Source organism: Plectropomus leopardus, chromosome 15 (assembly GCF_008729295.1).
Source record: "Plectropomus leopardus isolate mb chromosome 15, YSFRI_Pleo_2.0, whole genome shotgun sequence".
NCBI lineage: Eukaryota > Metazoa > Chordata > Actinopteri > Perciformes > Serranidae > Plectropomus > Plectropomus leopardus.
In genome coordinates, this window is record NC_056477.1 from 20,997,157 (window position 1) to 21,015,013 (window position 17,857).

At 37.5% G+C, this 17,857-nt stretch overlaps 1 protein-coding gene across 2 annotated transcripts in view; it reads right to left on the reverse strand.

Moving 5' to 3' along the window:
* The window catches only part of macrod2 (mono-ADP ribosylhydrolase 2), a 476,469-nt gene extending 463,978 nt beyond the window's left edge, over positions 1 to 12,491 (reverse strand). For both annotated transcript variants that reach the window (XM_042501834.1, XM_042501833.1), the window contains exons 1-3: positions 12,288 to 12,491; positions 6,691 to 6,792; positions 1,854 to 1,967 (exon numbers count right to left, since the gene is read on the reverse strand). In XM_042501834.1, the coding sequence (XP_042357768.1) occupies positions 1,854 to 1,967; positions 6,691 to 6,792; positions 12,288 to 12,324 (253 nt within the window). In that variant the 5' untranslated portion in view covers positions 12,325 to 12,491. The remainder of the gene's footprint in view (positions 1 to 1,853; positions 1,968 to 6,690; positions 6,793 to 12,287) is intronic.
* Positions 12,492 to 17,857: the final 5,366 nt, after the last annotated feature.

Consider the following 17,857-nt stretch of genomic DNA (forward strand, 5'->3'; position numbering starts at 1 on the left):
GACAGCAGCCACTATAAGGCAGAGCATGTCCAGGAAATTCAACTAAAAGTATTTGCAACCATTATTAATGTCATACTATAAATTTAAAGTCTTTTGCTACCACTGACAAAGAGCACGATCTGGAATATTCCATTTAAATACACAATAATAGCATGCTTATGTTGTTGAGCAGAGTTGTCATCAATGGTAAACACAACTGGGTGGAAAAGTCCACCACTATGTGTTCTTATCAGTCCGAGCACCTGTACAAAGACAACTGGTACTGCAGTATGAATAGAGTAGCAGTGGGCCGACTGCTTAGACCTTCTGGAAATTATAAAAGGCTTCAGCAATCCCTTCAACCTTTCAGACCCTCTGACAGCCTGCTAAACAGAGTGAATTACCTCCTGGCCGGCATGTAGCTCAATCAGAGGCTGGACATCTGGCAGCATTAACTGCTGAAGTAAATGGCCTGCCTTTGCTGCAGCAGTATTCAACAGTTTAAAACAAAAGTGTGCAATGCTCCCCCTTAAATCGTTATTCCTATTCTCATATGCCCTATTTTACTAGTCACTTTATAAAAACACTGTTCACCTTATCCACAGCCTTAGCCTTGATCTGTTTTAGATATTGATAATAAAGAATATGACAACAAAGTGAGGGCTTCATCAGTCTATAGAATAACAGGAATACATACTATAACACCAGGTGTGGTCTCAATGACTCTTACCTAAATGCAACACAAATCTAGACTTAGAGCTTAGATTTATCTAAATAGCACATAAAAATGCAATTCAGACATGCAGCATTTATCACAGAACTCAAAAAACAAACTACTTGAACTGTATAATACCAGCTACAATCGCTACATTTGAAAAGGTCAAAATGTGGATAAAGCAAGACAATTGCCATGACATTTAGGTGTGTGTCAGGTGTCTGTGTACTAAACCGCATATTTGTCTTTTACATGATGCTGTCAATAATTCAGAATGTCATGTCACCCTTTCCTCATCAGGCTGGGTATTTACATAATAGATTAAATTCATTACCCTGATCCAACAGAGCAGTCTGTTTTTCACATCTATTAATCTCGCATACATTATAGAGTATTAATTTCACACGAGATGCACACTGCTTAGTAGACTGTAATGTGTGTATGTGTGTGTGTTTGCAAATATTGCATGAGGTAGAAAAAGTTATGAAGTAAAACTGCTGAAAGCCAACGTACACCCTGCTATACAGCTATGGTGTGGGACTACTGAGTCTATAGCTGCAAAATGGACCTGAGCAACAGCTGCAGAGCAACAGGTAAAGCAGTCTTTTAGCACCTCTGACTATGTGTGTAGGTTGTGAGCAGACTGCAGAAAATTACATAACAGTAGCACAAATCCCCAAAAAAGGCATTTCTGCTAACCTTCTCCGATTCATGCTCTCTTTTACACATTATATCAAATCTTTACCCAACAGCCGCATTGGATATGTGACCACTAATCATTACAGCACACACATACCACAATCATGACAAATGACATGAATATAACTGACAACCAAATCAGAATTAATTGAGTCATTAACCTGTGTTTTACTGGCACAAGGTACGATAAAGCACTGTAATTCCAAAAATTAAAAGTTAAGAAAAGGTCAGAAAATATTCTCGTCACTGTGTTTCAGCCTACAGGAAGTCATATCCACGTGAGCAAATGTCCAGTTTAACATTTGCCTCAATCACACTCATCACTTCTGTAATCCCACAAGAACCAGCAGTTCCTGTGTCTTAACAGTAGAGGGCAGCCAAGGACTGTTTAATAGCCGAGCTGCCTTCAAGCAACAAACACCATCCCACAGCTCCCAGAGGTCAAAGGGTAGATCCTTACCAGCATTGACTATGGCATCCACCTCCAGGACGGTGATATCTCCTTTGTAGAGAGATACCTTATCGCTTGGCCCTCCTCCACCCGCCAGCTCCTTCCCTTCCTCTTTGTCATTGGCTAAAATGAAAAAGGATTACTATAAGTTGTTGCCTCCACTTAAAAAAGACCTATAAAATATTAAGATGTCACTCAGTAAAGACATTACTTTACCATTTAATATATATACAAAGCAGGTACTTGAAAGGTTGTCAAATGCACTTAAATAGACAACATTTTAGTTAAATGTGATGATGTTGATGGATGAAGATTCAATTCATCCATTATTCCAGTTTTCTATATTGCAATACTTCATTACTTTCATTTTCATTTAAAACACAATAATCTTTGTGCAAATCACACCTACATATTCTGGCCATTTCTAAAGATAAGTGTATTCTGGATATTGGCATTTGATGCCAAATGGGATATTCTAAAACAACAGCACAGTGGCACTACTGGGACTAATACAGGCTTAGAAAGGAGGGTCAATAAGTATCATTTAATGTATTACTTCCAGCAGCCTTGAAATGTATTACTATTAGATGGCTAAGACCAGACCATCCTACATACAATAAATGGGTCCAAAAAGTGAGGGACCTTTATCAGACTTTTAACATACTCATTAAGGATCCAAAAACCCACCTTTAATCAATCACTCAAGCAATTATTTGTTTCATGAAGTCACACAAGGTATAACTCAGCAGAAGTGTGATACTGTCAGCTCCCTCTAATTGTGCATTGCAATTTATTCTGTTTTAGCCTTTTTAAAAAAAAAGCTGCTTCTTTCTAACTGTCCATGTTTCCAGAATGGCTGCAGTGCATGTATACATGACATCCTAGATGGTTCTGGTAATCCATGTTTTTGGTTGTTTAATTTTTAATAAACAATGGAGCCCTGTCAGTCACTTTATTAATACAATGACATTTGTTACCTGGTGGTGGACAGCCTTCCTGACTGATTCTTACTATAGACATATTTATACAGATATATCCATATATACAGTGTATAAATATAACTACTATGCTGTATACTGTTTTAGCAAGGCAGTTGATATTTAGGACATTTTTTTAAATAGTACAGAAATCTACAGGATATATTGTATGATGTACTGTTGTTGATGAAAACTAAAAAAAAGTTAGTAAACATTAAAAAATAAGACAATAATGTTCTTTCTGTATTATCAAAAGTCCAGAGAGTGTCTTAACATGGATACTGTGAATATGTATTTTCCATACTTCAACAATCATATACCTTGCTTGTTTCAAATTGTAGGAAAAAAAAGCCATGACTACATTGTAGAGTGCACCTTCTCCAACAGAGAAGAGAGAAGCTTCTAGCAGCAGCAGCTAAGCAGCCCCCAAACCGCCATAAAAAATTATTATACCTTGTTTATTTAATGTAGAGAAAAATACTACGGCAGATGTGTGCATATCTCCAAGCACTCCTAAACAAGTTGTCATTCTACCTCACTTCACTGAACATGAATTGTGGTCTGTGTTGGTTTTATATCAGTGTCAGATGAGTTGATACCATTATCAGCATCTCTGTTTTTCATGCTCTTGTGAGCTTCTCACTTGTATACAACCAACTCCCTCATACTTGTCTATACAGGACCTACATGTAGAATTAGGACAGAATATGTAAAGCCAAATACAACAACTTTATTTAAGGCTTCCAGTTATTTCTTTCTCGATAGTTACTTCAATGTTATGTTTACTTATGCTATACCAAACTGCTTTTTCTAATGAAACATGATATTTAGGAAGCAGAAATACTTGAAGGTCTTGGTTTTAAATTTTTTTTTTTCTAACACACTGTAACTTATTAGTCTTGAGTCTTCAATGGATTATGGCTTTTTAATCTTTCTAAAACTCTGTGAGTGTCAGCAGTTAAGCAAGCAGTGCTTTTATTTAGAAGTATGCTCTTATGGGTTTTCTTGTTTTGATTTGTGTTTTGATATGATAAAAGAAAGTTTTGTTTTGTTTTTTTTACCTGAACACCTTTTCCCAAGTTTTTTGTGTCTAAGTGACTAATGGACACAACAATTTTTTTTAATTGGTTCAGTATTGAGAGAGACCACTATAGCCGGCAGCTGTGAAACAGGCTGCAATGTAACCATTCGGGGCAATAGTGCTCAATCTACATCCAAGCGCTTGTTTTTGTCACAGACACGCTCATATTGTTATTGTGAATGTCTGATAACATTATGAAAAGGGCCGTACAGAGAGAAAAGAAATTTTTCTTTACCTTTCGCTTGATCCAATCTGTTTGTCATGGTGTCCAACCAAATCTCACTCAAGGAAAGAAAGTCTCGCATTTTTTTTCACATTATCTCAATCAGCTATTCAGATATAATTATTAAAATTTTCATTTAGTCAATGTAAACACTGTGGCATGACAGGGGAGAATACTGTAGTAACCATTTTCCCCTTCAATGTTGAATTTGTTTTCCAGTCCAGAAAACTGTAAGTGCCCCTTAATCATTATTAAACCATACGGTGACTAGGGGTGGGTGGAAAAATCGATTCACATGAGATAAGATCTATTATTAACCCTCTAAAATTTGTATCATTTAGAAAAGTCTTAATAATTTTGAGACCGAACGTCTTACTTTTTTCGCTAGTAAAAGCTGCCGGCTGTGCCGTTCAGAGGGATGACTCCGACGCATCGGAGCTCTTTTACGGGATCTTGTTCAGTAAATACATAATGATAGATCCGATATTGGGTGTCTTTCGTCCATATTTTATCCATATTTCGATAATAAAAGTACATTTGCAAATGTACGCATATGGCTCTAAACGCCATATTGGTTTCCCATGGTTCCATGAAGAGGTCAGAGGTTTGTTTTGGTCTTGTCCACCAATCTGAAGACGATGCGACGCTTTGTATCCGCTTACTTATGCCACACGTCATCTGGAGCAAACTGCACTGTGATTGGTCTAATCCTCCTGTATCTATCGCTCTGTGTTATTGGCAGCGCCTCCTGCATTAGAATAAACGCTGGTAGCCCTTATAATAATAATATTAATGAGACAAGGGTAAATCAGGGGACGGTCTAACAAGCAGGAGGGCCTCATATGGATGTAAACTCTGTGTTGACTGCAGGCAGAGCAGGCAGGAGAATCAGGCCCCTCTCTGAAGTGACAGGAGTGTGATGTGGCCCTCTGCAGCATCACAGATAGAAAACGCTTTGCAGAATGGCACAGATAATGGGATACACAAACAACTGCAAAAAAAACCAAACAAAAAACGATGGGATTTTTTTGGGAAAAGTGTGTCCATTTTTTTTAACTATAATAATTACAATGTTTATTTTTTCACTTTCTGATTCAAAACACTTGGGAGAAAGGTTTCCTACAACAAAAAAGCTTGTACATAACAAAACCTCCATAATTTCATACACATTTTGCTTTCATAACATAATATGCCACTAGCAAAACAGACTGGAGTAGATCCTGAAATTACATCTCCTATATTTTGAATCGGAAATCGTTTTGAATCGAGAATCTATTCTGAATTGAATTGTGACCCCAAGAATCGAAATAGAAATGAATTGTGAGATACTGAAATATTCACACACCTTACAGTGACATTAGGCTCTAATCATTTCAGGAACAAGGTTTTACTTTTGGCCCTCTGCAGCCTTCTCAGTGGTTAGATTCAAAAGGTTTTTACTCTGATTTGTCAGCCCATACATAGCATGTTCAGGAACTTTTTCCTCTTGAAATCTTCACACATTTTGATGCAAACTGTCCGGTGTCTTTTACCAATGACTTTCTTATAGTTCTATTTAACTGATGCACTGGTATCGTTGTCTCTTTCTGCCCTTTCAATTGTCAGTCTGGTTAAACTATTGTACAGATTTTTTGCTTTAAAAAAAAAAAATTTTTGAAAACCTTTCATAAAATAACATCTATTTGTAAAGAGGATTTTCTACACACTAAAGCATGGAGGATCATTCAAAAGTATTGAGTAGTCCTTCCAGCTTTCTGACTGTACTGAATCAAGCTTTTGTGGCAGGCAATTCTTAAGCAAAACTTTTGAACAGTAGTGTAACACTATGCATGAATGTGACAATGTGAGATGCTCTTAATAATTGTGGCCAAAGTTTCAAATACTTAGGTAAATACATGTGAGGAAAAACGTCACGCTTCTGACCATTCTGAATACTCTCCTCTACTGCAAGTGTTTACATTAGTTGGCCTAAATTGCTACATGTAGCTACATGCTTACATCAGCAAACAATTATTTTTGGTTGTCCATGTTGTTAATTTCTCCCTGATTTTCAATCATACTCCTGTTAGCACATGTTCAGCTGTGAAGATTTGGTTTAGAAGCTTTCCTCAGGGATTTTTTTCAGGATAGAAAGTGCTGCTTTACTCAGTTACAGTCATTTTCACAGCTGCAATGACAGTGCAGAGACACCAAGATACAGGAGACCCTAAAACACTGACCAGTCAGAGCAGACTGGGCTTTTCTGGGATGAAAGTTTAAAGAGACAGGAGCTAAAACCGAGTGTCTGAGACAGAGGGTGAATTCAGGCTTTCTAGCACAGATAGTAGGAGGAAACTGTGTTTTTTGACTATATAAGTATGTAAGCCTGTTCGATGAGAAATCTGAAAGACAAGTATGAACCTGAAAATGAGCATAAAAGGTCCCCTTTAACTATTTAAGATGAAATATAAAAATCGCTGAATAATATTTTCTAAGCTGGGCCGTGTAAACAGTGCCATAATGTGTCCGTTTATCAGCCACAGCCAACTCAAAAGACACTCAGCAACAGTAAGCTGTCTCTCTTACGTCTATTTTCCTCTCTCCAGGTTGGGATCTTGTTCAGAGATATAAAGTCTTGACGACGATACTCCTTGCGTCTCTCCTCCCGATCTAGACGAAGCAGCCTCTCTGTGGAAAAAAGACACCATATATTTAAGCAAGAACAAAGGTGGTCCCATCGAAGAACAAAGACATAAAGAGGTAAACAGACTTGGCAGTGGCACAGCTAATAACAAATGTACCATTCAATTCCAATAAGAGCCAAAAACTCAATTTAATCATTGTGTCTTTTTTTTCCTTAACTCTCTCCCACTGTACTTTTACTTTACCTGACAACCACCCACATGACAGTTGCTGCCTTTATGATTATCATCATCAATCATGTTCCACTCCTCACGGCTCCAGCTCCACACCCCCTGACTCTCTAAATTAACTTTATGAAAAATGTGATCCTCCGGAAAGTGATATCTGACAATATGATCCTACTTCATGCATTAAAATATCCCTTTGCCTTGCCTGGTCAAAGTGCAGGATGAGCAATGACAGAGCGCGCCTGAAGCTAGTAACTACCACACTTCTCATCGGTGGTTCTCAGGCATGTGCCATGGAGACCCAAAACAATAGGCTCGTTCACGCTGAACTGCGCCTCACGGCACTGACAAATAGCTGCAATCAAGTCAGACAGTTTTCTAACTTTTCCAGCAGCCTTACGTCTGTACAGGAAGTTACAGAAGCACCCACATCCTGTTAGATTTGATTCAGATTCATTCAAATCTTGCCCGATCCGTTTCTCAGTTTGTTCACAGTCTCCAATTATTGTAATTATGACACAGTAACCTATTATAACATTGTATCGATTATGACAATCTGTAATTTCTGTTCATGTTTCAGGCTTCAGTCTACATGAATTTTCATGTAAATCGGCATCATATCAGTTTGAAGCTGCATGAATCAGCTGAACACACCCGTGACCCTCAAAAGACATAAATAAATGAAAAATATCAGCCTTATAGTCGAACACACAACAGCTGTGAGTGAAGATCAGCCTTTAGTCAGGGCTTCACATCTGTACTGATGTTATTTTAAGAATTCTCACATACCACTTAAGCTACTTACCACAAGCCTTTGTGTTGTTAAATAGTTCTACTTAAAATAATTAAAACAGTCCATTGTTAATATACAGTAGACTATGTATAGGTCATGCTGAATGGTCATTTAGTCTCTCCATGACAGGTTTTCTCACTCAAACTCTGTACATAACACAGATGTCTAAATTTAAATCCATCTAAAAAGAAATTTGACAAAAAAAAGAAGCAAGAACTCCTCGTATGTCCCTTATGGCAACAATGAATGCTAGATGTCTGGACACATCTACAGAAGATAATTTGCCAGGGATGGATCAGGCATGCAAAAATATTATTTCCAAGGTGTATTACAAGAGAGGACAGAAGGTGTGATGTAGATAAGAACTGCCAAATGCAGAGGACAGGGCTGGCTAGCGCTGTTGTATTTTTATACCTGAAGTTATGCTATATTGCATTACTAGAACTACTTCAACTATATAGCCCTCACTTATCATTGTACGCTTAGCACCAGGACCGGTTGGCTATCTCTGACCTTTCATAGACTCAGTCGTTGGTACTTGGTCTTTTATCAACTCATTCTGGGTAAACTCCCCTAATAATTTGGACTTTGACAGCGCTGAGATCTGACTGTAGTTAAGGTCTGAGGTCACCAGATGCAGTCTTGTTGTGTGTTCCAAGCACAAGTTTGGAAAGGGAATTTTAATATGCTCTGCACCCCTCCCATGAAGTAGCATTAAAAAAAACTTGAAACTAAAAGAATTGTAGGGCTGCTAGATTGTGGCAGAAATCGTTATAACGCTTATTTTGGTCAATATTGTGATCACAGTTATTTAATACAAATTGTCTTGCATCAAGAATTTTTAAACTCTCATAAGAATAAATAAATTGGTAGTCGTCACTTTCCTTACGTATTTTAACATTGGAAGATGTTAATGTATGTCATCTATGTTTTTCTTGTTGTCATTTTTGTCTATCATAACTTTTTCATGCTTCTGTCTTTGCCAGGTTTCCCTTGTAAAGTAGATTGTTAAACTTAACAGGATTTGCCTGGCTAAATTTGGGTCAAATAATTTTAAAATGAATAAAAAAGTACTGTATGTTTCATTTTGTGAACTTAAAATTACTCTGTGCAGAAATGGCAAACAAGTCTTCCAAAGCATGATGCAGCATTGCATGTTTGTTTCGTATAAGATGGCACAATCCATGAAATAAAGAAGTGTCCTTCTTTATTGTTGTGCTGGCATAATAGTTTGTTACATACATACAGCAAATCAAAACATAGAGGGTACAGTTATATATATTGTGAAGCTAACTGTTAGTGTTTTCATGTCATTGTGTAATGAGTGACAAAGTGTTACTGTTGGCAGACAACTGTTGTCAGTTTTCTCGTGCAAGAATTGGTTCTGTGCATGTGCTTGTAAGTGTTGCAATAAACGTTGTGCTGAGCTGCGTGGCCGTAAAGAGAAGTGTGTGAACAGTGTTGGAGGAGCGAACTCAGTATAGAGAATTGTGACACCAATTAAAAAAAAAACTTAAAGCATCAGCTAGTTAATCTAAAATGCTGTGAGCAAGAAGCTTCAGTATCTCTTGTTGTTCATTCATTTGGTTTAACCAAAACCTGTCCACCTGTAGTAATGTGGACATTAGTACATCACAAAGCTGCTGCTTACCCTTTGCACTGCTCTGTCATTCTAAGGTACTCCCAGCTTGTGTCCTCATGTTGCACTGCAAAACAAGCTTCATCCTAATTATGTGCTTCACTGTGAAATGAAATCTTTACCAAACCCCAGTGCACAAAGTGAGGACTTTGGTCAATTAAAACATTCCCACTATAAAACATATTGAGCAAACAGGATGTGATATGACACTACACAAAAGCATCCTGGTAGTTTACTACATTAGGTTCTTACAGACAAAATGTCTGGATGCTTTGAATATACCCTACGCCAAAGGAAATTTGTACTGTTTCTTAAAAGGAGAGTAAGAGTTATGAGATATGCCTCTTGCACAAATGAAAGCCTGAAACATTGAGGCAGTAGGAGATGACTATATTTTGGTCAGAGGGCTCCTTAGGTCATCTTTTGGCAACATCCTGCAGTGGGTCAGGCTTAAATCAAAAGGTATTTCCGCAGTGGGGGATATCCATTCTATCCCTCATGTACTTTCTCTCTCTCTTGCCCACTCCTGTCATTCCCAAGGCTGCTTTTATTCTACATGGATGAATAAAAAGGCAGTTCTGAGGTTGAACACAGCAAAGCTCTCTGGACCACACTAAAGCGCTTCGTCACTCTGCTGAACTCACAGTAGTTGAAGAATCCCACAGCTTAGTTTAGATACCATGAGAACAGAATGGGCTCAAAACGTTCTTTATTAAATATGAGTTACAAGACTGTGTTACAGGAGACGCAGCATAACTGATGCTAAGTGTAGTCTGATTTTTTTGGACTTGATGAGTTCTGGATGGGAAGGCCAGTCACTCATAACATCCCAGAACCAAATTCTAGTGATAACAAAACGTAAGGGGATGCGACTGCCTGTCACAAAACATATCATTTAATGTAGGCTTTTAAGAAAGTTCTCCAACTTCAGTCTGCACCCTGACAAAACTCTGCATGTTATTTTAAAATAAGGCTGATTTTCCAAACACAACTTAAAATAATTTATCTTTGTTGGTAAGACATTTCACCAATCCTACGGACCAGCCCTGGGTCACACCACTATTTAAAAAATAATCACATTAAATTCCTTAAGTTTCAGAATTTCTTTAACATTTTGACTTGCCTTGATCTCCTCTTAACGCAATTTGAGCTTGAGGGGTGTATGCTCAGAATATGAAATCTGATTTACTTTGATGTTCGTTCCATGCTGCCACCTGCTTGAACTGGAAACGGCTGGCTAAGATTAATTATTACCTTTGCTCTGAGAATTTAAATGACCATGATGAGAAATTTTCCCATGCATTTGAAAAAAAGTTGTGATTTGACGGGCCTGATTGATTGAACCGTGGTATATTACAAGAAAAACTACCCACCAGAAAATTCCAATCAATAACTTGCCAAGAATATCAACAATGGTGCCAAACAAGTCTTGTTTCAGTTATTACTTGAGGCCACATCCATGCTGAACATCAGCCAGGGCTGCAAATTTGTCTAAGCTTTTTTAGCCAATGTGATATCAAGGTGTCTACAGGTATTGGACACTTAAATTTAATGTATTTTGAAACCTTTTCGAGATCATTTTTAACCAAATTTAAGACAGAATTTTTGGTGCAAATCCTCTTTTTCTTATTCAAGCATCGTAGCTGATAATTAGCATATACTGTATGTAGTCCTGCAAAGCAAGGTTTTGAATGGAGAAATATGGTTATTAGGGTGAGTTAGGTTGATCTACATTTTGCTAACAGGTAAAATAGAAAAAGTATTAGGTTCAGTGTATAGCTTTTAAGAAATAACAGAATTGTGGAGGGGACATTGGCTCATTTTGACAAAAAGAAATTAGAAGATAGATAAAATAAATTATATAAAATGTTTTTAGCAACTGTGACCGCATTATGCACAAATTTAAGATGAGTATCGAATTACTTTTAGGCTCCATTATTCATCAAATTTGAATTTAAGAAATTTTATAACTTGCACACACACTGGATGTGATAAGGAATGAAGCTTAATCACATACAGCAGTAATGCATACACCTTAAGATGTCGTGGCAAAAAGACCACAGGTGAAATGAATACCATTAATGATGGCTGTCTCCCATTTGGTGTGGACAAGGGGGCTTTAAGGCAGTGGCGCCATTCACTAATTAGCGTGATTGACTGCACCTGTGCTGCACCTGCTTTGGCAAGTAAAAACGTCTTTAACGAAAACGCTAAAACGGTGTCAAGAAATGAATAACTTGTGAATATTGATAAGATTAGCATGTCTTTCTCGGCCCTGTGAGCACAACAAGTTCATGTCTCCGAAACTGAAAGCACTTGGAGTCAACTAGGCAAGTTTGGCAGCTGCAGTAGCATCATGCAACTTTCGTTTGTGTTTGAAAGAGTCATTTTGTCCTCTAATGAATTACAAGTAGACACGGGTTTAACCACTAGACACTCCGGTTCCTTTGTTGTAACGGCGTGTCTGCTGTTTGGCTGCAGGACTATTTAGCAGCAGAGGAGGTTGTTTGCAAGTCAGTGCTGTTCACACAGGTGTTAGGTGAGCTATGTTACTTAGGAGTACTCTATCAGGGAAATAACGGCTCGGTAAAAATATGCCACAGCCTTAAATGTTAGCTAATAAGCAGGCAAGATGCACTATGTGAACAGTGTTGTTGCGAATTTCAAACATGCATTACGGCAGCCAAACAGAGGCACAACATGACTATAACATCTGTACAGTCACCGTGTGGGATGACGGAACAGTCTAGATAGTAAGTAGTGTCACAGCAACACGGAGGAGACATAAAGAGTGGCTGTCAATCTACTGGCATGCTTGAATTCATGCTGTCTGCCATTGAGATGATGATGATAGCCTCATTCCCCCCAAAACAAGCCTTACCTTTTTCAGTCTTCCAGTCCTTTTTCTTTTTGCTCATGCTGCCGGAATGATTTGACTTCGAATGGTTGTTTTTTGACTGTGTCAACCCCAGGCTCACAGTGAATAGTGCTCCGGGAAAAAACTGAAATGTAGAGTGAAACAGCCTCTGGACGGTTGTCTCACCTGTGAAGCTGTCAAATTTCTATGGACCTCACTCGGCGAAACCTACCATGATTGCGCCGTAAATTATGTGTACGAGTCCTGGTTAGATGATTGGCTGCCGAGAACGGGGAAGTGGGTACGCGATTGGTTTAGCTGTTGTGTCAATCAACAACGGTCCACGCACCGGGGAGGCAGGGTAGGTTGTTAAAGTCTATGGTTCATCCTCCTGGCGCGTGAGGTGATGGGCGAGTAACGCCGGGCCACTGGGATGCAAAGTGCAGTTTTTTTTTGTTTTGTTTTTCTCATCTTTTCATTTTTCATTTCAACAGTTTTGAAAACCATACATCCAGCCGTAAGTACAAGAATTTACAAAAAATAAGAATAATAAGACAAGTAGGCCTTGGTACAAACAGAATGAAATAAAATAAAATACAATAAAATAAAATAAAATAAAATAGACATACGTATGAACTCACAGGGGTTTACCTAATTAGTTATATTATAAAGCTGTAATATTACCGTAAATTAATATTTTGGGGGATTTTTTTATTATCATATTTTTAAGTTTAATAATGTTTAAGATATGTATCTAGAGCCGATTTTTTTTAAAAGTGGCAGGCTATATAAGGGCAGTTTCTTTAAATATGTTATTTTATGAATTTTAAATTTAGCAAATGTTCGTGCCAAAAAGTCTTTGGAGATCAGTCTTCTTTTTCATGTTTATTTTTGGCAATATATGAGAGCAAGATTTGCAGTGTTTTGAGTTAATGTTTCATGCCATTGCAAAGAAAAGTGTTGGATGAAGTGATATCATAGGATATATAGAGTATATTTGTACTGTAAGCCTTCATTATAGGTCTAGTAACCTTCTACCTACTAAACCTCTGTCATTAAAATCGTAACATGTTGCAAATGTAAAAATTTAAATGTAAAAATTGCCTGTCCATATAAACTCTCGTGCTAAGATAGATTTAGTTGCATGATATGTCCAGGTTTTCATGATGGAGTATTTATTAAAAATAATGATTATGATAATAATAAGAAGAAACTTTGTTAATATAGCTCCTAACATACAAGAACTGTAGCACAAAGTGCTTTAAAATAAGGGCATTGTTTGCACAGTGCTTTACGTGAAAATATATAGAAGAGACAGGCCAGCAAGGCAATTCAGTGCTAAAGGGCATTTAAATAAAGTTTTAAAACAAAAAATAATATGAAAATACAGTACATAGAAGGCATTGCAGTTTAATAGTAGTAGTAATATCATGCATCTTAAAATTCTTAATCATAAAACCCTAAATCAATAAATCAAACAAGATACATTTCAATGGAATTTCAGCAATGCAAAATGTAAAAAGAAAGAGAAAGAGTGAGTAATTGACAAAATTTGCATCCCCAATATGTGTTCCTAATATGCCTGGAACTTGCCTTGCTTGTGACCCTAGAGTATAATTGTAGTGTAATTGTTTGGATCATAGCCGTTATAATCATTTTGAACAGCAGTATCTGAGATAGCTATTATAATGTGATTTTAATAATTGTGACTAACTGCACAAAAGGACAGCAATGCATAGCCTGCCCTTGTTCATGGAAGAGGACAGTATCTCACAGGATAGACCAGATCAGACCAGTAAGTCGGCCGTCATATGTGAGAGGCTGGTTCCAGAGACCACCGTCTGTCATCTGTTGTGTTAGCTCTGCTCCGGTCCAGACCCATCTGCTCCTGAGACCGCTGACATTATCTGAGAGTGGAAAATATATTTCATCCAAGCTGTACTCTGATCCAGATCCAGATATTTTAAATCGAGGGTTATTTTAGTGAAATACATCCTGTTTGTATGTCATTCACTCAGCTGTTACAGCCCAGTGAAAATACTTTCTTATAAAAAGCCTACATCAATAACTTTAACAGAAAACTGACAGTATAGGTGGACGCTTTGTCCCTGTCCCATTTGTGCTAATTATATCGAACTCATATTACAAAGTGTAAACGAGTTATGTTTTCCAGGACCATGGTGGACAATTTCTCTCACCGCATTCACCAGACAGCTCATATTCCAGTCAAATTAAAGATATTTATCTCATTGAGCTGCTGCCCTTTTTAGGAAATTAAGACAAAGTAATCAGCTCTCACATCTGGCACAGAAATTCATAATTTGCCCTTGTAATATCTTAATTACTTTTCCACTCTAACTGTCTAATATGGATTTAAAAATATTAGAATGTCATGTCATTGCCTGCTTATTTAAAACCACAATGGGACATCTGAAGAACTTTTAGTCAGAGCCCTGGGAATAGCAAATTAAAGTATCTTCTTTAATCTATTTTTAAACAAAGACAAGACTGGCTGACTTGGAATTGGCCATTGCAGTTTTCTCTGTACTAATCAAACCAAACCGCTAGATGTCAGTCTTGCAACATTAGAAGCAGCAAGTGAGTCTGTTGAGAAACTGAGTAAAGCCAGTGATCAGAGTTGGCATTGCATACAATACCTTCAAAGAGGCTTGTGATTCCAAACTTATAAATATTGGCAGATATTTCACAGAGGCATGTAGGCACTGCTGTTTTTAGACAATCTTGCTGTAAATCTAATATGCTCTCTCTGGTGTTTTTATATCTGAGGGAGAAGTGTTAAGAAGGAGAATGGACTTCAACCAGAGGCTTCAAAACCTCTTCGTCAGCAAGCATCCCACCCAAGTGTAGCATCTTTGTGAAAGAGGCTGAATCATAGTGTTGTGCTGACCTCTGACCTTTTACTTTGACCTTTAAATTCAAAGTTTTGACCAGGGGTACGTTTAATCTGAGAGTGGCGTACACTGTTTTCCTACGGTTTTCAGGCTAAACATGTCACCTTAAAACAGTATGCTATAGGCTTTATGGCTTTCTTCCTCTGGTTTGGTGGGTGTGTCAGAGGTGTATCCAATCAGCAGCGATGTGTGTATTGCCCAAGTTCTGTTAGATATTTATTAATTGTACATAAAGTTTTTGTTTTTATTTCATACTTGCTTTGGCAGTGTAGACACAGGTTTTCCCAAGTCAATAAAAGTTCCTTTGAATTGAAGTGAATTCAGCCTTGCCATATCAAAAGGCACTGTGCCTGCGTAACACAACAGGGTGTTCAACACATCTCTGTTTCTGTTTAAATAAACGGTTTGTTAGGGCTGAGCAAACCCAAGACTTGAAAACTTGAAGTATCTTTGTTTATGCTGACTAACTTGTTATTCTATAGTCATATTTTTTTGGTATGAGATTAAAGCCTCTGCACAACCACAGTCAACTCAAACAGGTGTTTTCACTTCTGTTGCCTGATTAAAACTCTCCTTGGGACTGTGTTTGCATGTACAATGTTCTCTCTCTTCTCTCTTGTTGCACCTGTAAGGGCAGGACAGTTTACCTTGTCATTATTCTTATTGGTCAATAGAGTTTGGTGATCACGTTATTTCAACCAGAGTAGAAGTGTCAGATTAACTGAAGGCAACTGTGAGGATCTCAATATGATAATAAATTACCTTTTTTTTTGGTGATTTGGTAATGATACCTGTCTTTTGGGTTCTTTTTAACAGAGGGTGATTAAAGTAATAGCATACATTACGTCTGGTATTTTGCTAATTAGTGATAATTTTGGTTCAGTCATTGTGCAAAAGGTGGAATGCAGAATATATGATGTGTAATGAGCAGCAAAAAGATCAACCTTGGCTGTCTCTTCCCAGGGATGAGTTTATTGTGCAGGACTGAATCTGTATATTCCAAACATTGGAGGATCTATTTGTGTAGGACTGCGTAGGCATTTTTTATTGTCATGGTTACAGCACAAGGAGATTAAGCTGATGCCTGTACCTACAAGCCACTGGCAAGAACAATGCATCGTCTAATCTCTTGTTGGCTGTTTTTCATTCAATCATAGCAACGTAATTACAGCAAGCAACAGAATTATCTACAGAGAAATGCACAAAATTACCCATAACTTCAAGTGAGCCCCGAGACTAAAGAAATTAGAATTTCAGCAATTGTTGTTTATACGTGTTCTTATGTCAATATCCATAAGTCCTTTGATGGGTTTTTAGTGACTATTTGGCTTTAGTAAATTTCTGTGAAGGGATTATATCATCATGTCTGTTCTCAGTCAGTGCTTATAATGAAACACATGATTTGTTTAGTGCCGTAATTGGTGGTTTCTGGGGCTTAGTTGACGCCTATAGATGTAGCACTAAATACTTTTACTCTGTGGGGAGCTCTGTTGAAAACTGGGCTCAAGCCATTAATGTTCAACTGACCCTTGAGGCCTTCATTTATTTAGTGTTTTTCATATCTTGCCAATGACAACAAAAGTGTCTCTCACTGAAAGCCTCAGATGACATTTGACAGTGTTAATCTAGAGAATGCTTGTTAAAGCCTGTAGAGGGTTTGTAAAGGTGATTTCTGGAAAACGAAACAATTCCTGAGCCATATACACATGTAAAGAATGCACCATTTTTTACACAAATTTGTACAAAAAAATAATTTGCAGAATAGTTCTAATATGGTCATTAGAGATGGAAATAGTTTTGCAGCACTTTTGCACTGGCAGATTCTGTGCTGGGATTGCTGAGTGCTGTCTTTGACGCAATGCCAGCCCTGAACATGAAAACACTATCGTTTGGTGGTTTGTGTGGGTTCTTTTCAACCTTCCAATCAAACATGTGTCTGCCCATATCATCCATTGTGTCCTGTCTTATATTATGCTCATCTGTTCCACAGATGTGAGAAGCGGCTTTCTATTGTGATGAAAGGAGCCCAAAGAAGCACCTCAGTAGAGAACAACTTATCTTTGCACAACTCTGATACACACCTCTATACATTAATTTTGTTTGTTCATGTGTTCAGTATCCACTGAGTATATAAGAAAAGCAGAGATTAAAAACTACTGGAAATGTTGGCACAGTTTTCATTGTTACTGATGGCAGCACCATTAAAGGGATAGTTTAGATTATTTGAAGTGGAGTTGTATGGAGTACTTACCCATAGACAAACAGTAGATGCCAGTCGGCAGACCCATAGTTTGGAGAAGCAGGCTGGAGTCTGATATGGAAGCTAAGCAATCTGCTGCTGTGGATGGAGGTCAGCAACAAAATGTGTTTTAGCCACCTTAAAAAACACACTTTATGATAATATTATTACAATATTATTTTAAGTATGCTCTATATTAAGTGTTTTCATTGCTTTACCTTAATGTCAAACAGTGATTTTAAACAAGAAAATGAAGCTGTTATATCACTCAAAGTTTGACTCCATTCAGAAAAACAGTCATTTAACATTGCTGAAAGCAAGAGGTACTGCTGCCTCGGATAGTTATTTTGTTTGTTTTATTGTGTGACTAAAGCATTTAAAAGGGTTAGCTTGAAATTCACCAAAGTTACACAAAAACTCAAACTAACTAACGGATTAAAGCA